This window comes from Micropterus dolomieu, linkage group LG23 (genome assembly GCF_021292245.1).
Source record: "Micropterus dolomieu isolate WLL.071019.BEF.003 ecotype Adirondacks linkage group LG23, ASM2129224v1, whole genome shotgun sequence".
NCBI lineage: Eukaryota > Metazoa > Chordata > Actinopteri > Centrarchiformes > Centrarchidae > Micropterus > Micropterus dolomieu.
The window spans coordinates 15639348-15666549 of NC_060172.1; the positions used below are offsets into that span (position 1 = coordinate 15639348).

Below are 27202 nucleotides of genomic sequence, written 5' to 3' on the forward strand. Positions count from 1 at the left end.
ATTTCGGTAAAACTGTGTTTTATCTGTCCTCAGGAATACACCATCGACATCTTTTTTGCTCAGACCTGGTACGACAGAAGGTTAAAATTCAACAGCACGATGAAGGTTCTGCGTCTCAACAGCAACATGGTGGGGAAGATCTGGATCCCAGACACTTTTTTCCGCAACTCAAAGAAGGCCGATGCTCACTGGATCACCACACCCAATCGCATGCTTCGAATCTGGAATGATGGTCGAATACTCTATACCCTCAGGTAACATCAGCGATGCCCGAGATCAGATAGATTTAGATAAACAATAAATTATATTACTCTCCACTGAATAAAGCAGAAAACAATAGATAGCAGTGAAAATACATGGCTACTAGTCTCCTCTCTACAACTTTAGCATTAAAATTGGACTAAGAACCTATGACAACTGTATAGCATTTTATTTTATATTTGTATTATAAATGTATTGCCACTAAAGGTGCTTGGAATCCATCACTAGCAGCAAGCAATGCATGTCCTTTGAAAGCATTGTGAAATACCCAACAATTTACGGCCGCTCTACATAAATGATTCATGGTACTGATTATCCTGAACAGGCCCTGGGCAATTTGAGATTTCAGCATTTTAAATTTGACTTTAATTAGCGTGTAGGAACTCTGTCTTACTGAATGAGGCTGGAAGTTGTTGGTGAAAAGGGAACACTGGAACTACATTGCCCTAAACTGATGTTTTTTGGCACTCTTGCTGGGAGTATATGTCTTTAGAGGTAGGGTTATTTTTAAATAACACAAATATCTTACTAATTGTAAATATTGCTAAATTGTCTGAAGGCCCATTATTGTCTAAAGAGCTTGAAACAGGACAGTGGCACCCTAATTGTAAAATTGTTGGTTGCTCAATAATAACATGACTGCATATTGTTTATGGGCGTAAAGCCCACAGAACTAACAAGATATATGTTAAAGGGAAATGATAGTTGTGCTTTATTATTATGTTTTGCATGCCATCATAAATACAGCAGGCGTTTACACTGACACAACAATATATCATTAGTGATAATAAGACAAAAAGTGAACTCTTCTGGACTCAATCAAGCTGTGACGGATGTTCTGCTATGCAGAACACTACATCTGCACTTATTAATTTGTTAAGGAACTCAGAATTTAACCACTGGTTAATTAGGATGACCGCTGTGATTGGGAGGACAATGATACATGACAATACCGAGTGCATGGATGGGTAAAGTCATTTAAGGTCATTCTCTCATTAAGGGGAAGTTTAATGACTTTGCCTTCAAACTCCCTCAAGTGTGAAAAGAAGGGATGGATGTGTTGCTGTGACAAAAACATCAATTTGCTTTAGTGAAATATTAATTAATAATTTCTTGTGTTATTACCGATAAGGTTGCAGGTTTAATTCTGACTTTTCCAACACATACATGCATACTATTGTTTTTGATAGACGGTTATGTAATTTAAAATCATTATTTACACATATACGTTTTACTATATACATACGTATTGTTTTTTTACTATAGTAACTGAGTCAGTGGATCCAAATATTGTGTCTCTGCAGGTTGACCATCGATGCAGAGTGCCAGCTTAAACTGAACAACTTCCCAATGGATGAGCACTCATGTCCCCTGGAGTTTTCAAGCTGTAAGTTTGGCCATATGCTGATACCCTACTGTCTTACCCCGCCCTCTCTTCCTCCGCTTCATTTCAAACACACACACACACACACACACACACGCTGTGGCCATGAACAAGTGGCATATTAGTTAACAAAGACATAATTTAGATAATAATTATGCAACAGGCCAAATCGAAGAATTCAAGCTGCAGGGTTTTCTTTAAGAAAACTCCAATCTCCTGAAATCTCCTGCTATCTTGCATTTAAAGCATTTAAAGAGATTAGAAAAACAAAACAATATGTGTTTATGTGTTCCAATATGAGAGATGGGAACAAAAACATTTGTTAAACCATTCATTCATTCACAGTATGCACTGGCATTCAGTAAAGGGTTTTAACAATAGATGTCTCGTTGCCAGCTCGACCAGAAGCAAAGTACTGATTGATTTCCCTGCACACTGTCAATACTGTTCTAAAGGACATTTCAGAAAGTGACACAAGTCCAAATGAGTCAGCGCCTCCGTGTGAGGAGCGGATGAGGGGTAAGTTATGCTAATGAGGCTGTTATGAATCTACAGAGAGATGCACCGTGGGATGGTCTCCAGAGAGAATACTTCCTAAATAGCTCTAGAGCAACAAGAAAGAGAAACCAGTGGGGTAGCAGGCCTAAAAATAGAACAGAAGCATTCATTTAAATTTGATGAAAGCCATGGATGTTTTTTAGAACTTTGAAAATCACTTGATGTACAGTACATGAGCTCAATCTCAGATGCAGCAGGCGGAGCAGCAATATATCACGCGGCATAATCCTCAACACGTGCCACAAAGCAACACATCATTGTAGATTTTCAGTGCAACCTCTTTTGCAGACAGCAGCCGATCACGCTGTATTCAGTTGAAGAACGATTTCCAGATGAAGTACATTATCTCAGCTAGCTCAAAATTGCATATTCATTTTTAATATTTTAATTACAGCAACAGTTTCGACAACAACACAAAAATGGCTCCAAAGTGAATTCGTGGCATTGAGCTGCGGGAGCATTGTTGTTCTGGCTTCCCAAAAGGACACTGAATCAATAATTTGTCCTGGATGCATTGCCAGTGAAGGAGCAGACTGCCTGCTTGGTTGGCTGTAATGAGGCAAATGGGCAGATCCTTCCATCTCCTACTCCTCTGAGGTCCAGCATTACTGGATGTCTGAGAGCACTTTAGTCATAAAGCCATTTAAAGTTTGCACTAAGGAAGTTTTATGTGCATTATTCAAGCCACTCCCTCATCAGCTGCACACAGCTCATCGCTAGACTGAAGACAGCACTGAAATGGAAAGAGAACTGGCTAAAGATCATCACATTCAGCCCTGTACTCGGAAACATTAAGTCTGATCCCATCACAGCATAAGGAGCCTAACTCCTAATTCAACTTTCTATTAGTTTAAAAGACTCTTCCTTCCTTTCGTTTCCCAAATTTGGATACCAGACATAATTTCAACACTAACAAATATGATTTGATTAGGATAATGCATCTGCTCATCTTAGTGAATCAGCACCAGACTAGTAACATTGTTATTGTGATTTTCACAACCAGAGAGCATTGCTTAAGGTAATTGAAAGTACTGAAATCCAACTCCCAGCCAGCCATTGATCAGTTCTGTAATTTGGACTTTCAAATCAGCTCAGTGTTTCTGAAAGGATGTTTTCTCCCCACAGATGGACTGCATATATTGTCAACATGTTGTGCAGGAGTGTGTTATATAATTGTTCTTTCATGAAACAGTTTATTTGCAAGCTAGCTGACTTAGTGGGTATGGATTACTTTGAAATAAAACAAACTGTGCTCTGTGGTTGTATTTTAAATTGAACGGTGTTCCAGCACGTTGTTTTATATAGCAGAGAGCTTATCTGAGGAGTCAAATCTGAAGATATTTCCTAAAATGGATGAATGGTAGACTTAGAAAACATTTTTTGAACAAAGCTTCTCTCCTCTGCTTTCCTTGTTTTAACTTAGTCCAATGTAACTATGTTCTTTCCTGTTCAGATGGCTACCCCAGAGAGGAGATTGTGTACAAGTGGAAAAGAAGCTCAGTGGAGGTTGGTGACATTCGCTCCTGGAGGCTCTACCAGTTCTCCTTTGTGGGCCTGAGGAACACCTCTGAGGTTGTCAGGACTGTCTCAGGTAAGAAAACAATACATTCTTTTTCCTAACAAGCCCTCTTCTTTAAAAGTCTGACTGAAAACACATGTTCTTTGCCAGTGACACCCGGCTTGTGTCATTGGACAGTCGTGTGTGTGTGTGTGTGTGTGTGTGTGTGTGTGTGTGTGTGTGTGTCAGAAGTGAATTCCTGAACATGTGAGGACAACAACAGAATGGGGATTCCATGAGAGCTGCACAACACAACACCCATGTTGGGCATGATATATTTAATCTGATGGAGGAGGGTGTGTGCAGGCAGCATCACCCTAATGAGTGGAATATTATGGAATTTCATTTATGAAAATTTGAGAGGCAATATTATTAAAGAGGTGGAATTATGCTCATTTTCAGGTTCAAAATCTTATTTAGGGGTTGTACCAGAACAGGTTTACATGGTTTAATAAACACCATATTTATGTCATACTGCACATTAGCTATGGAGTGATACATCTTGCCTCATATATACATACATGATCTTTGTTGGGAGTTGCACATGCACAGTTCCTAGTTAAGGACTACTAGCCAATCAGAAGCAGAGAAGGGCAAGCCGGTAAACACAGCTTCGGTTCAGCAGTATATCCTCTTACCAGCTTAGCAACATGGACTGGAGCAAGAGTTTTAGAGTGGTGAGTTATTAATCTGTAACAAAAGTATCTTTCATCCACAGTAACAACGTTATGTCCATTGACTGCTTGGAGGCTAGCTAGTGTTTGGAAGGGAGAGGAGAGGTGTGTGCTGCAGCTCAGTATTTTTCCACCGGTGTTTTTGAGGGTATGTCAGACTAGCCGCTTGGCGAGAGTTATATGACGCGAATTTTTCTTTCATCCCTGTGATGTCACAGGGATGGAAGGGAAACAGCTCGACTACAAACGAGCTGTTTTCAGGCAGTTCAGAGCAGTGTTTTCTATGGGAGATGGGTACTCCCTTTGGGGTGGACTTTTCACTTTTTCGCTTTTTCACTTTTCAAACCTATTACATGCACAAAGAAGATATATAACTCAATAAAGGAGAGGGAAAAAGGCAAAAAGCATAATACCACCTCTTTAAAACTAGACGGTTGGCACTTTATAAGATAAAGTCAATTTCTCTCTCTGAATCTCTCAAAATTGCCATTCCTCCTCCAAGTCTGATCTGTAGACTGATCTGGTGTGTATGTTTTGCTAGGGGTTACAACATGAACTTTTAGAAAAACAGGGACATGGCCTGTAATGTTTTTATCCACTTTGAGTTTCTGCTTCCTCAAGGAAAATCCATAAGGGCTACCTACTGTATATATCACTTCCCCTGTGGGTTGGACAGACAGATTTTCAATAGAAAACCATTTTCTGGCAGAATGGGATGGCACATTTTAAGGAGCGATGGATGTATTGTACAAATCGGATAACTATGTTCCAAGATGGTGTCCCATTCATTCACTTAGTGCATGCGCTTTAACTTTTTCATTCATCAGCATTTTTAGGCCATCAGACATGCACATAATAGTTTTTCTATGGCTTGTCCTTACAATCTTTCACCACACACGAATGAACACAATTTTTTTAAAAGACTCTTTGTTGTTTTTTAATTATATATTGGGCCTTATGGTTCAAATTGTGATCCTTTAGAAAGCAATGATCCAAAATCCCAGCAGAGTGATTTAAAAATATATATATTTGAACAAATGCAATTAACTGAAATTCAATTAACTGAAAATGAATTATACTAAAAACTATTATACTTCATCTGTCCTCTGTGGCATTCTCTAACAAGGGTGGATAAATTTAAAGAATGTGGTGCCTATTACATAACAGAGACGAGAAATGTGCATCAGTCCTGCAGTATGGTGCGCTGGCTGGGTTCCATTCAGAATGGTGCAGGAATGTGAATGTTTGCTTGATAAAAAAACAGCTGCTTTCCCTGGACAGTGTTGTGGACGTTTTAGAGAAACAAACTGTGTTTGCATGCATATGCTTATGTTTATTTATGTTTATATTCATGAGATGTCGGTATGTAAGGGATGTAATGCTCTGCAAGAAAATTTAGAGTTCATTCTCATCAGAGGAACTGGCTAAAGTTTTAAAATAAGAGTGTATTATATATGTAAAAGTAAAAGACCGACTCATAAATCCTACTGTTCAATCAATTAGAATGAAACAGCCATTTAAAAATGAATTTGCCTAAAAAAAGAAAAGCTGTTATGGGTTTCTCTAACTACACCAATATAAAGGTGGCCATGTTTTTCTTTTTTAGCTTCAACTCAATCTTCTCTTTATGAGCTATTCAATTTATCCTATTCTATCTGTTATGTGAGTATTGATCAGGGGAATGGATGTTTTTTGGCTGTACTCCATCTGTTTAGAATAAACTGTCAGCTGGAGAGCTACAGAGAGTAAAGTCACTGTATCAGACGTGTGACATAGGGTCATTATTCTTGCTATCATTTGCAGTTCAGTATGTCTAGTCCTTTAGTAAACTGCTTCCGTTTGGCAATAAAGGCTGCCTTGTGAGAAGCACATACTGCAGCTAGTTAAACAGGCAAGCAGTAAAGTAAAATATATAATATGTACAGTTTTTAATGTTTGAAAGATTTGTATGTTTTTTTTGGTGACACAGGTGTAGCTTTACTGCACATGAATGTTTAACGCTTTCTTTAACAGCAGACATACTGCCAGTTGGCAGTGGTGCAACTAATGAACAATACTCTTTTATGATGAACAATTAAGTTGGAGGTAATATTGTGTTTAGAGTGTTTGCTGAGGGTGTAATAGCTGCTATCACTGTTAGGTAATCTCAGCGCTCTATAATGACGACAAACACAACTGTTAACAAAACACCATGAACTTTTAAAGAACAACTTTTACAGAAAACACATTTGAAAAATGTTTGATCACGGTAGAATTTGATGATCTAGTTACATACAATAAAAATAATGCATTGGCCTCTGCAATGTAGCTGATTATTTCAAAATATTTCACATAATCATATCAGACACAGAGAATCTTGTAAATGCTCACTTTACAGTGATGGCCTACAAAATCAAGCTCTATCAGAAATCCAAAGGAACAGCACTCGTACACAAAGTAGCCATGGAAGTAACTGAGTTCCCCCAGTCATTCTGTAATTCACCACAGTTCAACAGAGTGTCACTGCAGCATGATGCTAACACGCACCCATAGGCGCACACAGAGGGAGGCAGAGAGAGTGTTTTCGTGTGTACAGCACATGTGCATTGCTTGTAAATTTTATTTCTGTTTTAATCAAAACATTTTTCAAGTGACAACATGAAAAGGCAATCTGTGTAGGAGGATGAGCTGTAGTGGAGAATTTGCAGCGTCCTCTGACTCTCTCTCTCTCTCTGATCTGGTTTGTTATTTCCACAAACAGCCATCTGCTCTCTTGTCAGAGCAGAGAACCTTGACTGTGGCTGAGAGACCTCTTGTCTCATTTTGCAGTCAGTTTGGGTATCTGACCTGCTTCAAGATTCATGAACACAACATCTGTCTCAAAAAGCAGACAGTTAGGGCCTTATAATTACCCAGTAATTTCGAGCACTTGCCTTGCGGTAGGTGGTGCTCATGAAAGGTGTGCTGGAAATGTAGACACATTCCTTAGTATGCTGTATCATTACCAGCTACTGTTGTGCATTTTAAGTGTAGACAAACATTATAATAATAAACAGTTGTACAAGTTATTTAAATGTTTTGATGTTTTCGATCATTTGGATGATAAATCCACTCCTTTGAATTCAGCTAAGGTTGCTTTCAAACTAAATGCTTATTGACACTATTGCATTTACTTTTTCTGCTGTAAATTCACTAAAGATCTTGTTTTTATTTTTGCCTTTTAAATTTAATTCATGGTTTCATTCAAATGTATACAAATGTCACCATTAATTGTTATGATTGATATCTGGTATTATATAGTTTTGTTTCCTCATTTTAATCATGTTTTGTGATAAGCTCCATACAACTAGTACAGATATTATTTCTTTTAATAAGAAGCATAAACATTATATAATATTTTTGTTGTTGTTGCTGTTGTTTTGTTCATTGACCTAGAGTGAAGCCTTCACACAGCTGCTGCATTTTCTAGTCTTGACTGAAGGAGTGTCTGTAGACTATAGACCAGTGAGTGTGGGGGACTGTCCTTCAGCCAGACGACCCTGGGCTCAAGCTCTCATTTCAGCACCGTCTGGTGCATACCATACTGCGTTGTCCATCGGCAAGATGCTGAATCCCTGCCAGCTAAAGGGTTGTGTGTCTTTGTCCTACCTCAAAAGGTTAAAATTAGTTACAGTTATTCTTAAAAAGCAAGCCTTTTTACAACATTTCAGTTCAAGCACTTTATGCTGGATCACCATCAATTAAACTGGGCTGAAATGGGTCAGGTGAGGCAACAGAGGGATGTATAATGGTAAGCTAAGCAGACAGGCAGGCAGGTGAATTGGCCTGATCCAGACAATGACTGTAGCAAATATTAAGAGGAAGAGATTCCCCTTCATTATATGAGACAAGCCAGTCTCTCCCAGGCTCTACTTGTCACAGAACTACTCTCCTGCATTTATGTATCTGTGCTCGTCTTCTTTTTTTTTTGTTCAAGTTTTTTTTTTAAATAAAAGAAAGGATGATAAAAAGAGATACATGATTAAAGAACGATTGAGTGATATTGTAAGTAAAGGTGGCCGGGACGGTGACGTGCCATCTGCTGCTCTGATGCAGTTGCGTTGTAGCTTTTTATAAAGGCTATGTCTGTTTCTATTTGGTTTCTCTTCCCTCCCTCAGCCAGTGTCCAAAGGCTTGGTCTCTCAACATGTCACTTCACATCAGGGCCGCTTGTACTGCCTGGAAGCCTATACCTGCATTCACAAACACAGACACACAAACCACACACACGCACACTTGCATGCATGCACACAATTCCAGGCCCAGAATAAATAATGACAAGCAAGGACCCTTGAAAGGACACCGGTGGACAGAATAGAGAGAAGCTAAAAGAGATAAAGAGGTTTTAATGTAGCCAAGGCACTAGGTACACAGCTAACATTGCTGTTAACCCCTTGTTCACCAGGTTAAGCTTGATGCTGGGAGTGTGTTCTCACCCTTCTGCTAGGCTGAAGTTCAGGGTTGAACTACATTGTGCAGACAAGGACAAAGAGAAAATAGAAAATGGACAAATGATAGAGAAAGGTGAAGGGAATCAAATGGAAAGACATGGTAGTCGGGGCATTTTATTGGTGAAACTGAATTTTAGTAAACTGTCAGAGCTTGACAAAAATATATCTGTTATTTTTACAGTACCTAAAACAAATGGTCAGTTTGCATCCAACAACAGTGGTGTGGTTAATGTATTATAGATGCAAGTGTTTGATAGATAGAGAGGAGGTTAAAGAAGATCTGGATGTCTTGTGAGGGGAGAATAATGTAGCCAGTGTGGTGCATCCACGTTAACCATCTTTCCAGCACATGGAATAAATTAGCCCAAAAAATCCCAACACTTAGATGGGCCAGAAGCTTTTCCTGTGGAGCTTAAAGGGAATCGATGCCATTTGCTGTCTTTCTTTCTTGTTTTGCAGCGAGTCTCACTTTTCTCAGCAGTGAATCATGGGACGTTTTAAGCAGGACATGAGGTGGTTAATTTGCTGTCCTTTTAGCCGAGCACAAACGTATGCTCTGTGCATCAGCTAGTGGTACATATATGTGTTGTGTGTTTGGCAGCATCCCGAGTGCTTTGGTTTGCGCCTGTGTCCATTAATGAATGCATGTGTCTGTTTGCTTGCATGCACATTTCAGCGTGTGCTCTCCACTGGATAAGTCTTTTTTTATATATATATTGAAAGCTATTCTTAGAGTGACCTTCCAAAAGCCATGGCATGCAGCCCTGTTGTCTGTGTGTGCCAGCCTGTGTGATTCAGTTTGAGTGGAGAAAGCCCAGGGACACATCAGTGGCCCTCTTCCGATTATGGAGCTCCACAGTTTACAGATGATTCGTTGATGGGGCAAATGTGGAGGCATTTTGGCCCGGCAAGAGGAAAACGTTAGCGGAACAAACACATGAACACCGTTGTGCGCTGTGTGCATGCGTGAATGTGTATATAAACACAATCATGTAAGCACAGTCACTCTCTGACATGTCAAAGGATTCTCCTTATAGCATGGCAGAGTGCAACGTTGTTCTGTATTTAGACCTAGACCATGATTTAATCGACGACTACACAAACACACTTTTACACACAACTAGAATAGATACAGTTCTGTTGCAACAAAATAATGGAAGGTGAAGAATCAAATTAGAAAGAGCCCGGAAGATGGAGTCATAATTACTTTATGTCTTGGTCATTCAGTTGCCAAGAGTGGGTCATTCTTATCTCCAGTCTTCTTTCTGATATCACCTTTGGGTCTGTATATCTGAAAGAGGGGTCTTTGTATAAGAAAATCATTGTCATTGGGTCCTTAGATAACATTTGAGTTTGTGAAATCCCCCAGCGGTGGTGTGGTAACTGGCACATTACATACTAGGTTCAATTGTGAAATCCAAAGCAAATTAAAGGAAAAATGTTATCAAATTCTTTCAAAAAAATGATGCCACCGAGACTAGGATGCTTGTCACCACCTGCATGGTTTAATCAAGAAAAGATGGAGGGAGACAGAAAGCAATAACACCAAAATGCCAATAGTTTTTTTTATTGTTACTGAGACATTGCATCCCTGATCAAATAAAGCACCTGTGAGAGCTCAAGCATATTGTCTGAAATTATTTCAGTTCCCAATGCATGAATTGTCTTGATGAGTAACACGTCAGAATAATTCACAAAAATGTAAAAAATAAAAATAAAAAAAATAAACAAAAGGTACAATATGAGATTGTGGAATATAGGAAAGGAAATAGGATTGGAAATATAGGAAAATGTTTCAATATTACTTTGTATCATAGGTTTCCGAGAATAGAGGTACCACTGCCAGTCTTCATATGGTTGTTAAAAGTAGTTACATTTTAGTAAAGTATTAAATCAGACATGAGTAGACAAATAAAAATAGACGACAGGTGCACAATAGGCTATCCATGACTTTATGCTGGATATGAAAACAGTGATTTAATCAGGGTAATAATGCCTTGCAGCTTTTTATCAGATGACAATCACTCTGTCTTTGCTGAAGGAAAAAGGTTAAGAAGCGCTGAAACAATGCCTTGCCGTGGTGTGACTCTGTTACTGTAATAGCTGCTCTCTCTAATCTCTCCCTCCCTTCATTCCCCTTTTCTCTCTGTGCGTTCTCCCTCTTGCTTCTGGGTGATAGTCGTGATGGGCAGGAGTGGGAGGAAAAATGCTCTGACTCAGCCAGAATCCTCCTTTTGTGAAGTTAAATACCAATTTACACTCCTCCCCGTCCTCTCTCCCATCTTCCAAACACACATCCTAACCCACCCTATACACTAACAGTATGTACATTTACACATTTTTGAGTTTTCTATACAGCCTAGCAACCAACTCACCCCTTCTTCCTCTTCTTCCCTCTTCCCTTTATTTTTCACCCGGTGTATTCCTGTGTCCTACTTTTTACACTCCCCTCCCCCTCCTTGCTCTCTCTCTCTCCCTCCCGCTCTTTCTCTCTGCCTTTCTCAGTTGACAGTCTAATAAGCCAGTAATTAAAACCTGAAAACAGGGAATGGTGATAGGCCATAGGAGAAGAGATTGCTTTGGGAAAATAAAGCTCTTGTTTTCCTCCCTGTCGACCACCACCTGCATATAAACGAGCACCTGTGGTGCACAGCAGAGGAGCACAGATTTAGAGAAATATATTCTTTTTTGTCTTTGTGGTATGTTAGATTGTCAGCCCTCTCAGTGATCTGTATAGATGTTTTGTTCATTTTTGGAGGACACACCATGAAGCACAGGAATATGGATTATAGGCAGGTTGAGAAAATAAAAATCAGTGTCAAAGGTAGCACCTTGCTCCACCCCTGCAACCTACTAAAGTTGTAACGTCTTCTAACTTTAATATAAATGTCCTTACAAAGTATATTTTTTCCATCTACTTTAATGACACAAAACTTTTCAATAGAATGGCAAAAACTGTAGCTGCAACATGAGTTTCAGGACCCTAAACTAGGACACTGGAATACATTGACTACAAAATTAAAGTCATCTAATTTGCAAGAGCGAGAAAGATGGGGAAAGCGAGTGGTCGTAAATAAGTGAGGTTATTGTTGGTTCCTGTTTTTCAGTTGAGATGCAGTAGATGAAGATGAAGGTCACAGGGCGGGGAGATGCAAGGAAAAAAAAAAGATGATAAAAACAATAAGTACCAAAACAGGTTAAAGCTGTCAGAGATGCCGTTTTTGGAGGTTAGTGTTCTTCTTGACTTTTGCTGTTGCAGCCGTCATTTTGAAACACTATTGGAGTGGAACAAGAGGGCTCCTTTTTTTTTTAGAGATGTGCAGTGATTTTAGAAATCTTACATTGGAGCAGCCATAGCCTAAATGGAGTCGGTACATGCATTGTACATGCCCGCATATGCATGCACACACACACAAAACAGTAAATGTACAGCCTCTTTTTGCTACCCTGTTGGGGTGGACAGAGCTGGTTTAGAGGCTAAAAGCAATTCAAAGTTGATCCCACTCTGTGGAGCTATTGTTCCTAAGCCAAGCCCTCACCACTCAATAAACTGTTACAGTGTAAAGTTCCGTGCTAGGGTCCTAAATACTCTTCTCACTTAGCTTATTGGCCTTTGTGTAATGTTCTGCAACTGAGGGTTTCAAAGTAATTAGCCATAATAAATATGAAGAGAGTAGTTGTTGAACAGCATGGCATAAAAGGATAAATCTTGAATGAAATGGAAACAGAATGAGCAGTTTTGCCAGGAATCAAAATTACACTGTAGACACAATGGCACATTCTTAAAATGCTAGGAAGCACTTGATTATGACAGTTAAATGCTTTTTTTTCTGTTATTGTGGTATTAGAACTCTGCACATCCAATATGTATGTCATATGTGGCATGTGCTGTTACCAAACCAAGACTTGAAAAGAGCACGGTATGTCTAATCTCTGTATATTATGCTAATACATGTCAGAAACTATAATATCTCAGAGACATATTAACAGTAAGTCTAGCAAAGGCTATTATTGAAATTATATTTCAAGTCATCTAAGCTTAGACTTGAAATGTGTTCCCTGTCGATGAATCTGTATGAGGGGATCCATGGTTTATATCCATGCTGTTGGGATCATGTATGAATTCAAGCACAACGAGCATGTTAGCTTATTACCAGCACCGCATTGAAAATATCACTTTCTTTAAGTGTACGTGTTCTGTGTTTTTGGGAGTGCTGTTTTGGCAAAGCTGTGATTATTAAGTTACTTGCTACTTAGTCTGAGTATGCACAGGCATAAATCAGTGCTGTGGTTTTGGGCAGCTCAGTCAGTATTTTGAATATGATTAATTAGATTTCAAAGCTTGAAACCCAGGGATCCAAAACTCTAATCTGTAATAGCACAAAACCATTGGCATTGAAGTAGGGACTCATTGTCTTGGCTTATGCAGTATTTGTCTAAGCTTATCCAACAAATTTAGATTTAAATTCAAATTACATTGTTGCTATTGTAAAGACCAGTACATTGTGCCATTATGACTGGAAAATCACCCTGAACATGTTCTTATGTACACTTAGCACTTTTAGACATTACATTAATATTATAATATGAGATTTAGGAAATGTTAACTGATACCTCTTGGAATATGTAGTGCAAAACTTGCATTTATTTGACTCAACTTAATCAGCCTTAAATAGCAACGTCAAATGTCTCCGTTTAGATTGTCATGCACAGCTGCATAAGACCATATCGTTTAACAGTTTAAATGTTCTGAAATATCACATCGGAAAATTACAGTTTATATGTTGTTGTTGTGACTCCTAAAGGGGGCATGTGGGAGGTACTTCTAGATTTTTTTAAAAGCATTATTTGATGATAAACTGTGGTGTATTTGCACTAGATCCTTTAGCCAGCTCTGTTACATCCATGACAATCCTTGATTTTGTTATTATTACTGCAGCTAACTACTGAGTGCTTCTTATATTTATTGCAAAGAAACGGCTGTTTGTGCTGCTTTTGCTTTTTTTTCTTGATAGAGACAGTATTCTGCACCAGATGAGTAGAACAGAACAATGAAGGTAAAAGATAAAATGTAAAATGGCTTAAATCACACATATTATATCACTGAAATATATATTCATATGGTGCAAGATTTTACTGACAATTGCAAATATTGTCCGTCTATCTCCTCCGGACTGCTTGTCACCCGTCAAGCCATCTGTGATATTTGGTTTTTCTAAGCTGAACAGATCCACTACCAAGTGGCCCCTGGAAAGCTTTTTTGCCGTGTATGCTTATCTGTAGCTTTCCATCCCTGGCACACTGTCACATTCTCTCCTCTCCTCTACTTCCCAAATTAGCTGTATTTATTTTGGATTGCAGCTATCTTTTTTAAAGAAGCACTAAATGTGACAAATAAGTCCAGCCATCAAGTGTTATGTCACCTGGCCAAAATAGTTGGCCAGGTAAAATATTAAACACGGGGAGGAAGGAGAGTTTGAGTTAAATTTTAGAACTTGGGAGCTTATGTAATGAGTGTGAATCGCATCTTTCCTCAGTGTGTGAATAAGAAATAATGAAGCCATTTTTAGACAATGTAAGCTGGAACACAGATAAAACGGAGAGAGACTGAGAGAGAAGTGAGAGAGAAGTGAGAGAAGTAGCTTATGAATGTGTTGTTTTTAATTATATGACGTGATGGAAATGAACTCCCTGATGGAGTTTGTGTTTCTGTCGAGAAATAAAACAATTTAGGTGAAGACAAGAAGTAAACATGTTTGTTTGTGGCCTGAAATAAAACAGAACCTTTTTATATAGAAAATACCAGAAAGTGTGGTATTGTTTAGTTAGGCAGCAGAGACAGGGTTACCAACTGGGCTGAGGAGGCCAACTGTCTTATGGTCTGTGTGGTAATTGCATTTTGCACCCAACTTGAGCTCAAAAGGGCTTTGGTGGGGGGGCTCAAAAGGGGCCCGGGCCCCTAACTGGGTTAATCGGACCCAAATTACAGTATGTGATATCATCTGCTAAAAGGATACTTTAAAACTTAACTTTCTAATTTTTCCACTTTCTTTTAAACTCTTCCAATAATGGTAAGGAAAACAGTTTTGGCAGCTACTCACTACATGCTGTGAATCCCATAAATAGCCTTGCTCTCAATAATTTGAGAACCATTAGTGTGTCTGAGAGAGGGACAATCATCTGTCTCTGTAACACAATGTTAACAACAAGGAAATCAAACTGCAGACATGTCTGGTGTTTAATCATACTGCCGCAGTTACTAGCCATGACAATGCTGTGCCTTTTTTGCCATGACATCATCATCCCACCCACTGACGGGTAGGAATAGCTGCAGTAGCCTGTGGAGGCAAAATGATAAGCCATTGTAGCTAGTTAATCACTTGCATATAGCCCCAAGTAATGCCACAGAAAGTGGTGAGTTAACATTCTCTGTAAGTATTGTTGACCCTGCCAAACAGACATAGCATAACCCTGGTCATTAGCAAAACTCCTGTCTATACACACATGCACAATAGTATCCACTGTCACCTCTGATATAGATGACCCTTGACAGGAGAGGAGCTCAATATGACAGCATGTCAGCAGCTCTACAGTGTGTCTGGCTCGTCTCCCTTCATTGGATGGCCAGCATGTGCCTCAGGTCTCTCCTGCCCTTCCATATCCACACCAATTTACAGCCTAGCTGCCAGCAGAACGATATTCTCATTTGACAGTTTTTTTTGTTTTTTTAAACTTCTGGTCAGCAATCCTGAATTACCATTTTTCATTCCTATGAACTCCGCTGTGGCTATTCTGCAATAATGTACAGCCACATTGGGATCGACATTTCTTCTCGCATATTCAATACTCTCCCAGCAAATACAGATTATTATAACAATTTCTGTATTCTAATAATAATGAAACATCCATCTTTATCTGTATTTCCACAACAGTAGAAGGCCCCCACCACCACCACTGTGTGAGTGTCTGTCTCTGCGGCTTTTAACAACAAAGCAACACTGTTTTGTTTTGTGAATGATCATCCCCACCAAGTTTTTATTGCTTTCCGTAGATTACATCAGCTTGTAGTAATTTGCTTTTGCCAGAGAAATGTGTGATCCTAATAGAAATACTTAAACCATATCTTAATACGAACAATAGTTTGGAGCTGTTGTCTGCATGGTTGATTTTTCATACAGCTGTCATCAGCATTTTTCCCTAATGAATTATGAACAGAAAGGAAGGGATTGAATTGATAATAAGATGATGGGATTGGACAAATCTCAACTTTGAGGAATTTTGATAACAAAGAAGCAAAGAAAACAGCAGCGGCCAAATGGGAGGCCTCGAAAGACATCTGAACTCTGAGGGGTGAATTCACAAAAGTATTGCTCACCTTTTGTGGCGTCTAAACCTGCACAAATATGACAAAAAGAAACCATGTAATTCTCAAAGGGTGAAATGCACCCCTATCTGCACTGCCGAGCAAATAGCGGCCCAGTGCTATTTGCACATATTTAAACGTGGTAATATGCACCCTTTCTATGAAATGAATCTCATTGCGAAAGAATTCCAATTCACAAGCACCAGCGCTAATAGCCACATGCAGTTAAGAGTGTCTTCGGAGAGTTGGTGATAACTGAAGGGCATTTATAAGGGGTGTCACACCCAGACTTTCCAGTGATCGTGGCAGTGGTAATTGTAGCCAGGCAAAGCACTAGCGCATCACAGTCCATCATGCACACAAATGGCACAGACAGAACAATACCTGATATTCACCACAAGGGAATTAAACTGGAAACTAACATAAAACCTACTCCTGTGAGAAGTGGAGACGATGGTTACACACTGGAACAGTCCAGTGCAGAATAGAGAAAACAGCTCTCAGTGAGCCCAGACACGTAAGGGGGAGCGCACAATTAGAGCACCTCAAAAAACAATCACTCTGATGAAACAGCCAATACGGAGTGAGTCATAGAAAAACGAGAGACATCCTGCAGATAGAAATGAATGTAAGAGCAGGGGGGAGTTAATAGATAATTAGACATTCTCTTTTAAATCTAGCAGTTTGATATGAGTTGAAAGTTTTGTTCTCGCAGCTCCATTTATAACAATTTCTGACTCAAATGTCTACTCTCAGACAGAAAATTGCAGATGAATAACAGACGCAAAACTATGGCAAATTGCACTTAGCTGCAAAACTTTATAATAATTATAATAATAATTTATGGGCGTGTTTGCGCTCTAATATCATTAGCGCAATATCTTTATGAATTGGTCCTTGAGACAGGGCAGAAAGGGACCTTTAATTCCACACACAGGCGTACACATGTGAACTTATTCTAATTAAACTCACAACAAAAACAAGACAAAACAACAATTAGTTGCTTGTATGTTTGGAGGTTTTAGGCTCGCTGAGGTGACGCACGACAGTAATGGATACAGTATGGATACAGTTGAAGCGGTTGTAAGCTACGTGATCTGAAGTGAAGACGCAGAGGGACAGCTCGATAAACTGCTTTTTACAATTGGGGTTCTATTAATATATAAAGTCCCTATGCATAGGATTCCCAAGTGTCTGACATTGGCAACACCTTGTGGTAGCAATACAGATTTGCACACGCCGCTACCCTCCGATCCACCCCCACAGATGGACTGCACAAGTTTTCACCAGGATTGTATACTTTTCTTACATACAAAAACATATTCATTTAAAAGATGACAGAGAAAAATAAAAACACTTTAAAAGTCAAGCAGGGATTCAAGTATCAATATGTAAAACACAACTGTGAAATGTAAAGTGTTCGCACAGTCCACTAATTGTGTTGGGCTGTTTATCTGGAGCACTAAACGATTTGCTCCCCATACGGTAATGTTGTAAAATCCCGGCCAAACACTTAAACCAGCGAGTGAACTGGAAACCATTTTGTTTTGAGTGGAATCAGGAAGTCATTAACAAGCTGATGCATTACTACAGAGTCATAATAGCAGGCGGGTTGATACAGATACATCAGCCTGCCAGAATGGAGGGCATCGGTCGATAACACTTCCTCAAAGGGGCTTCCTGGCAGGCACTGTAGCCCTTAATGAAACTGGCGAACACACGAAGAGAGGCGTGTGGCGTTAGGTTCTTGCACCAGCCGACCTCACCCCTGTGGTGGGAATCCCATTATCATTAAGAGTCTGAGGTAATGTGAAGGAGGCTTTGTGCTGCTGACCAGGCTGTAGTAAGTGTATTAACCGGCAGTTTCTCAGCTGTCAGGGGTCTCGATTTTGGGCCCCTGCTAATGGAATGTTAATAAATACAAAATAACAGGCTGTGGGGCCCCTGAGATCAGTCTTCCTGTGTTTCCTGTACTCGTACAAACCGAGGCAGAGCACTGTAATATACCGTGCGCTTGCCTGCATCAGCAGAAAACACATGGCGATATGAACAGTTATGGTTGTGCTGCTGGGGTTATTGCACTTGGTTTATTTAATGATGCTATCATTGGCTGGGTGAACATAGGTGCATGCTGGGATAAATCACAAAGACTTGGTCTGCTTCCAGACACTACGAGGGCTCAGTCAAACAGAGCGCACACGTTCACAGACATAATAAACACTGACAGCCTCATCTCTTCCTCTCCCTGTCGCTCATTAACACACAAATACACAGATGTTGGCTGTTTTTCAATAAACTGCAGTATGTGTTGTGCGCCCTTTCTCGTGAGGAAAATTATTAGCCAGCTGTTCAGTCCCCAGCTGCAGAGCGTATTCCATGTGTTGTGGGTGCTTAAACACACACACACACACATACACACATACACATGCTGTAGATACATGGCTGAGAGAGGATAGGTTTGTGCCCTACAGGTTACAAGTTACAGCGAGAGGCCAGGGGAGGTTTCCGACACTGTTAACAGTCTGATGTTAATCAATTAGCAGACAGCTGACTGAGCTGGAGGCCAGCAGTGAACTGCCATTAAACCCGGAGATACAGAAAGACAGGTACATAGGAAAGAGGACAGTAACTATTGGCAAGCATTGCTGAATTGTCAAGCTGGCAGGGGATGCTACTGGAACGTGTGTGTGTGTGTGTGTTTGATGAGTTTGTACTTTTTTGCACACCTGTCTCTCTGTTTGGTCCTGGTTCAGTTCACCCTCCTTGCAAGGGTACGTGCACACGTTTGTGCATCCGTGTGCATGCATGCCATCTCACATATTTTAAACAGACAGGCCAGATGATCCATTTTGCCGGGGTCAGGTCGATCTGGGCTCAGCTAACCTCAACCTCTTAACATCTGCTGGGGTCAGACAGACAGCCAGCACAGGGACGGCTCATCATCAGCTGGAAGTGTTCATGTTCCAGCTAACGACTGGCAGGAGACCAGGGTTTGTGTGTATCCGAGCAAGTCTGGCTCCAGCTCTCTGAATCGCTCCGTTTCATTTTAGATCTTGCGTTGCCTTGGGCAAACATACAGTGAAGATTTTGGTTACACTACATTATGTACTGATCTGTCCATGACTTAACAGTTAGTTTAATCTATGTTTGGTGTGTTGACAACCTTTTTGGATCGGAGTGAGATAATGTGAAATGATTTAGTCATCTGGGTATACTGGCTACCTCCTATAGTACATGTTTGACTTTCTTAGTGAACTACATGTCATGTTGACCTTGTTTTTTAGTAGAGACTGTGAACATCAATACTCAAGACAAATAACTTTATTTACACTTATGTAATAAAGTGAATTATATCCTGCATATAAACACGATATAACTTATGTTTTATCATACATTCCACAATGCCCTCACTCTCCCTTTCTTTTCTCTTGTTATTTAACTCTCTCCAGGAGACTACGTGGTGCTGACCGTCTTCTTTGACCTGAGCAGGAGAATGGGCTACTTCACCATTCAGACCTACATCCCATGCACCCTGATTGTTGTCCTCTCCTGGGTATCGTTCTGGATCAACAAGGATGCAGTACCTGCCAGGACATCATTAGGTAAAAAGAAAAGTTATTTTTGCCACAAGATTATGATTATTTGTTTTAAATGAATAAAGGAAAATGTCAGGTAGCAGAACCAATTACTTTTTATACAATTCTCCATAACCCGCTTATCTGTAACTGCTCATCAAGCCTTTGCTTTAGTTCATTTTTATAACCTGTCCACCTAGCCCAAACACGCAAATGCTGCAGTTATACTATTGAGGTTCATTAGCATTCCTGGCCTTAATTACTCCCTGCAATGAAACACATCAAAAACCCTGTGGTGGTCACACACCACCAGCCCACTTAAGCCTCCTCTTTACTGCGGTTCTCTCCTTTCTTTTTGTCTAATCCTTCACCATTCTTCCTCCTCCACTTTTCCCCCTCTGAGACAGGGCAGCTGCTTAGGAATCTAGTCCATCTTGATTAGAAGAGCCTATCCTGGCACATATGTTTTCATGCATGCCATAATGAGACATTAATTATGCAGTACAGCAGGGGAGATGTAGAGATGCAGCCTCAGCACAATAATAATGGAGGTGGCCTCTTGAATGCATGCAATAAAGGGGCAAGGAATGAAAAAAAGAGGGCAAAAAGTAAGGATTTCAAGGAAATCCTCACTTTTTGTCAGCTTTTGAACTTGCCCTTGGCGTCCAGTGGACAAACTCAAAAGTTCACTTGTGATGCAGTTATGTACATATACCTTAGTCAGCTTTAGTTTTGGCCCCTTAAGGCTCTAAATCCTGACCTCAAGTCCATGTGATGTGATCATTAGTGAGCACATCTGAACGTAAAACAATCCTGTGGGCAGAAACCCTCATTCTACCTCACTATCATCATTACTTTGTCCATCATTAATCTCACTAAAAATAGGTTGTGTTTGTTTTCTCCTGCTTCTGCAGCCCCAGACATGATTTGCAGTCGAAATAATAACACTATTAATTCCCTGCTAAAATTGTACCAAGAGTCAAATGTCTTAATTTCCTTTGAAAGATGACGCGGGAGGTACAGGAAGCCAGGTGGTTAGGAAGCGGATTAGCACAGATGACATAATTCTTAATCCTTCAATGCCATCCAGAAATATATCAATTCACTCACAATGCTGCAATGGTAATCTTGACGCAGACTGATGTCTTTCAGTCCACATTAAATTTAGACATTAATCATCTCCTCTTCACAAGGCACGTCTCTTTACATGTATGGTCTATTTAAAGGACGAAGTGGTCTTGTTAGCTGCTTGTTTGTTGGTGTTTAGGAGTTGTGACCCTGCTGTTGGTAATCTGCTCGGTGTACTTACAAACGCATTTTCTCGTCATATGCCCGTCACCCCGCCTCCATGAGTAAAAGGGGAGAGGGTTACCAGATGGTGGATAAAGAAATTCAGTGTGTCAGTGTGGTGGTCAGTGGCAGCTAAACCGTAAAGTATGTGGAGCAAGGGGACAGTAAAACAGAAAACAGCTGCTCACTCCTTCCTCATGGATGTGTAACTGACAAGGGCTATATATGTATATGTGCATATATGTATGTATGTGTATGTATATATATATATATATATATGGACTTATGTGACATGATTTCATGTCTATTAATATATTAATTTATTCTTGTTCAAAGCTGTGAGCAGCAAACTCTTGTTCAGCTTTGTGTTGTCTTTTGTTGATATTATAATGAACAGTATGGCACACTAATATTAACAACAGACAAGACACAATTTAAGACAGGCAGTGTAACATTTTGATGTAGGGAAATTACTGTTACAATACATAATGCAAATTCTAGGGAATTGTTTTAGTTGAAATAGTAATGCAGAATGTGAAATGACACCATTGAGATCTATCCAGCAGTGCAAAAGAGTACAGTATAACTGAACTTTCTTGTTTGATTTCATTTGAACCAGATCTAATTTTCTCTGCTCTCTCCGACGTCACTACCAGGTATCACCACTGTGCTGACCATGACCACGCTGAGTACAATTGCCAGGAAATCCCTTCCAAAAGTTTCCTATGTGACTGCCATGGACCTCTTTGTGTCTGTCTGCTTCATCTTCGTCTTTGCAGCGCTTATAGAGTATGGCACGCTGCACTACTTTGTCAGCAACAGGAAGCCGAGTGCCAAAAAGGACAAGAAGAAGAAAAACCCGGTGAGCGTCTTTCTAAAACTAACTGAAATTAACTTTTTTTTAATATATATTTCTTGAAGTTTATGCTTTTGACAGAAAAGTTGCTCAATTTAACGAGGTAGCTACAAACATTATTTTGATTTATGTACTCTTTGTGTGATATCTTTACAGTGTTTATAGTATCCTTTATTTAGGTGAAAGGTCAAGAACTCCCTACAAACTCTCTGTCCCTCCTCCACTGTATTACAATACTAAGCCTTAGAGAAAATCTATACACTGCTTAACATCCGTAAGGGAGCATCTCCCAGTTCTCCAAGTCAAATGACTCAATGAGCGAGGCATGCAGCTCGAACCTTTTCCTAATCTGCCACACATCTGTTACAGTTGTAATTTGGACCCATGTCACGTGACAGGAGAGTTGCCCTCGTGAGCTTTAAATCCCTCAAGAGGTCAGGGCAGCTCGGTTGAAGGGCCATGATCTCTCGTAGCCGAGTACATTTCCCCTCGACAGCAAGACTAGCATTTCTCCCTTATCAGATAGTGTTGGCTTATGGTTCTAGAAATTAAGATTTTGAATGAAGATTAGATTAAATCTACCACTTGAAGTCTACTTAGTGGAAAAAGTCTACGTTTTTATGCTTTTAGTTTTTTTGGATAACTAAAGTTGCCATGCTTTTTTAAAGGGTTATAGGTGAATTGAAATCCATCTTTGCAGGCATGGTATTTTTTGGGAATTGGACTTGAAAGATATTAAATCTCAAACCTCCAAGTATACTGTGCCTGGATGAACAGGAGTATTGAACTGGAGCTCGGAGGAAAGTGGGCCATTCTAGTTTCAGCCACTGTAACTAAGGTTTTTCACATGGTCTAACTGTCTCGTGGAAAAATGAATGACTAATGATGTGGAAGGTGTGATTCCAGTGTGCCATGTCAGAGAGACTTTTTTAGATTCTCTGTGGGAAGGAAGTATGCAAGAAAAGGAGGCTTTTGATTGAAATTCTTTTGATGTTTTTGAATTGTTAAAAATGTGGAGAAGGAAATCGAGGGAAATACAAATATGGAACTTCAAGAGTTTCTGTTACTACTTATAAGCTGTTTTGGTTCCACGCAATCTAAGTCTTAAAATACAGAGGGACAATTCCGTATCAGATTGTGTATGTCAGAATACTGTACATTACCACAGCATTTCTTAAATTGCATGTGCTAGAAGTGAAGATACTTGATGAAGTGCTGTGTAAGAACAATGTTTCCATGTGAAAATGCAATTATGTCGCACTCGCAGGGAGATTTTTACCTCTGCCTTATGGATAGTGTTTAATCTCTCTAGTTTTGCATCTGTAACATTTTTCCTAAGGTAATCCTGACGTAAGAAGCATGTGAGATACATATATCCCACCATGCATCTCCCCCTGTGTCTGTTTGTAACATGTATGTCTCTCTACAGTATATTTCTTCTCTTTCCATTTTGTGTTAGACAGTACAGTGCTTCTGAATTTCACACATTATCTTGTGTTTCTCTTTATTTATCTTTTTATTTACGTTTGTTTTTTTCATTCTCTGTTTACATGTATTCTTTGTTTTTTGTTACTCTCTTTCAATTCCACATATTCTTTGTTTCCTGTCTGGACAAAAGCTCCTCCGGCTCTTTTCCTCAAAGGTATATTGCCTGTGTCTGACTGCATGTGTCTGCTGCATTTTGGCTCTTTGAGCCCCCAGCAACTCACTGCTTTTTCTGTTTTACAACAGATAGGCCTCTCTCTGTCCCCTCTTTATCTACCTGCATTCTTACTGTACTCCTCATCAGTTACTATATAGGTTTCAGATATAACATTAAAATGGGGCGCTCTGCAGTGCACAGTGCGGAGGCAGCCAGCCAGACATACTTATGCAGTTTTTAAAATTCAAATAAGCATCCCACACATCCCGTGTCCAGAGGAATATAATAGTCCAGGCCCACTGTGGACTCATTCTGGCTCCCTCTGTCCTGTTTCACTCTTTGTTGTTGTTGTAACCACAGTGAACTAGCAGCCGCTGCAATAGCTTCCTCGTCTTTCCTTTCTCCTGCCAGTAAATATATACCTATGTGTTTGTTGGGCTTCTCAACCTGACGCTTCCTACAGAGTCAGCAGAGCCTTAACAGACTGAAACAGACAACCCCTGCACTGTGTTAAGTCTAATTAGAGTTGGAGGTCCATTCAGAAGATTAACATATGCTAATCCTCAAACACCCAAAAAGCATCCAGGGTGGGTGGGCGCTAGCAAAGATCTAAATTTAACCTAACAAGATAATCTGCTTTTCCACATAGAGGTCCACATCAATATATTACTAGGAGAAATATTTTTAAGGTCTGATAAGTTAGATTTAGCCTAGACATGAGTCTAAATGTACTGCTGAAAAATCCACCTGCAGTATTTAAACACTACCACCACATATTCAACTTCAGGCAGATACCCAAGGGATCCTCCAGTAATGATCCTGAATGTTTCCGCCTTTTGTCTTCTCTGAGAGGTTGTCTACCTTCAGCCAGTTAAAGTTGCCAATGCCACTGTGTTGTTTCTTTGTTGTTTTATGTTATTTTTTTGCTAACACCGACTCAGCACAGCCTAGCTTGACCAGGCCACGCGGCAGGATGCTTTTAATGCTCCTTCTGCCTGAGCTTTCACTACGCTTCCTACAGTGCAACCAATCCCCTTTGAGAACTGAGTCATAACCTGTTCTGCTAATCCCCTCATTAATGCAACATACTGTCCGTTAATAAGGACAAAAATGCTGAAACTAACCCGTATGTTGTTTTGTGTGTGGTTATGTATGGTTTTCAAAGGGATAACAGGTTTGTGCACTAGTGCTGGGCAAGATGAGAAGTTCTGGGGAATGAACAGTTCAATCAAGTTTAAGAATTTTAAGCTTGTTTGAGGATGCATGCTTACAGCAGATAATGATATGTTCAAACTAAAACTGCAATGACCTAATTTTATTTGCAGAAAGCATGTCTAGTGTAGATACATAAAATTGGGGGCAAAAAATATGAATGTGGCAAAAGAAAAAATAAGTATTTAGTGTTTTGAGATTGTTGCAATTAAAAGAGAACTGATTAATATTAACAAGTATTTCATATTCTCACAACACAGAGCATAAATATATGCTGAAAAACATTTTAAGAGTGTTTATGCAGCCATTTATAGATTATTGTTCCTTTGTTATAAATACAAAACATAAAGAACAACTTAAATGACAGCTACTGGCACTTTTTTGAGGGAAAGTGGTGATGTGAAATTCTTAGAAGTTGAACTTTGGAGTATGCTCGGCTTGCTGCGTATTTTTTAAATAATGAGCTTGACACCCTAGTTTATCAGCAAGGTCAAGGAGCATTCCATTTCTGCCAATGGGGGGAGGGTGAGCATTTAATCTGCCAAACAGCCAGAATTCCAATTTGTGCAAAGGTGGCATGGTATTTCAAGATAAAAGCTGATGAAAATGGTCTGTTTGAATACTAACTGTCTGCCTTTAGAATGACAGGGCCACAGACTCATTGATGTCACTGTCCTATTTTAGGAAACTTCACAAATGAAAGGCATGTGCCCTCCAGTGGTGAGCACAGTTTGAAAAGAAGGTTTATTTTAACCCATTTAGTGACAGAAAGAGTGGGCTGGAGGAAATTTGAGCTGGGTGCTGCACATCTGCCAACACATGCTCCTCCCTAAGCTTGTCTTTATGATGCATTATAAGCCAGTTACAACATATCCTATAAATGTATTTCAGAAAAATTGCTTACAACATCCATATAAGTCCAAATTATGACATTTGTTGAGTCACTGGGCATTAAAACATTTTAAAAAACTGTAATTTTTGTACAAATGACGCACAGTCATCTGTTTACTACAGTGTTTTTGAATGTTGTGCAGCAGCAATAGCATAATCACATTGCCCAGCACTAGTTTAATATTGCTGTTAAATAAAGCAATATGGACTGTTGTACTAAAAATGTTATGATTGCCTTTAGCCGCCAGCTATACCCCAGCCCAAAGGCGTAATTTGCATCATGGGTTCCATGGGGACTTACCCTTTGTCACTATGCGCCTCTCTAATTACAACCACAGGTGGTAATTATAGGTCTATATGTATTTTTATGACTTTAAAAAAGGGTCCATTTGCAAGTTGAAGGTGCAAATTACAATTTGGCGCTCTGATGGCTAATTGTCTCATTTTCTCCTGTTAAAAGCAGACACCCACGGTAGACATCCGTCCACGCTCTGCCACAGCCATTCAGATGAACAACGCTACGCATATGCAGGAGCGAGACGAGGAGTACGGTTATGAGTGTCTGGACGGGAAGGACTGCACCAGTTTCTTCTGCTGTTTCGAAGACTGCCGCTCCGGAGCCTGGCGGCACGGCAGGTTGCACATCCGCATCGCCAAGATAGACTCGTATGCACGCATCTTCTTCCCCACTGCTTTTGGTCTTTTCAACCTGGTCTACTGGGTTTCCTATCTATATCTCTAGGCCGGGGTGTGGAGCCAGCCTAATCATACAGTTCATTACATTCTACATATGCTCTGCGGCAGCAAGGGACATTTTGAAGGAGGGGACCCACTGAAACACCCAACGATATGATTCAAAGCATTTCCTCTAATTCCTTGGTTTTAATCTCTCATTTGATAACTTTTACAGACATTGCAAATGTTGTAGCATTACATTTAACTGGTATGAAGAGGTTTGTAGATGTGTTGTGAAAGCATCGATTGTGTGAGCAATTAACAAGAATCTTAGTTTAGTTTTTGTGTTCATGATTTTATTTTAGACCTTTTATCTGGAATTTCCTGTTAATTTCTTCTCAATGGGATTTTTACCCATTGCTTTATTTTTAGACAAATGTGTTCCTTGCATAGTAAACAGCTTAAATAAATAGCAATTCAGATCACAGCAAATGCCTATCAGAAAACTCTAAAAGACATTAACTGTGTTTTATCATTTATTTTCACTTGGGTTTTTTTTTCACTTTTTTTCAACATGCTAAAACACAAAATCTGATGCACTTTAATAGAGCTGTATTAGACAGTGACATTACAATTCATTTTGACGATGCTAATTTATTTTCAATTGATTTAGCTTAAATGTTGGTACAATTAGACATTGTATTTTTCATGTGTGGTCAGAAAGAGAAGATGCTGTTTATGGACAATGCTCAACTGTACAGAAACTGTATATATTTTACTATTACATAGTGGTT

General features: G+C 39.6%; 1 protein-coding gene across 2 annotated transcripts in view; it reads left to right on the forward strand.

Moving 5' to 3' along the window:
• gabrg2 (gamma-aminobutyric acid type A receptor subunit gamma2) overlaps positions 1-26843 on the forward strand; it is a 46235-nt gene extending 19392 nt beyond the window's left edge. Inside the window, exons 4-9 of one of the 2 annotated variants that reach the window (XM_046039631.1) lie at positions 34-254; positions 1566-1648; positions 3657-3794; positions 19717-19869; positions 21789-21994; positions 26197-26843. In XM_046039631.1, coding sequence (XP_045895587.1) covers positions 34-254; positions 1566-1648; positions 3657-3794; positions 19717-19869; positions 21789-21994; positions 26197-26475 — 1080 coding nt within the window. In that variant the 3' untranslated portion in view covers positions 26476-26843. Of the gene's footprint in view, positions 1-33; positions 255-1565; positions 1649-3656; positions 3795-7849; positions 7915-19716; positions 19870-21788; positions 21995-26196 lie in introns of those variants that run through there. The other variant, XM_046039632.1, reaches the window with a different exon arrangement.
• Positions 26844-27202: the final 359 nt, after the last annotated feature.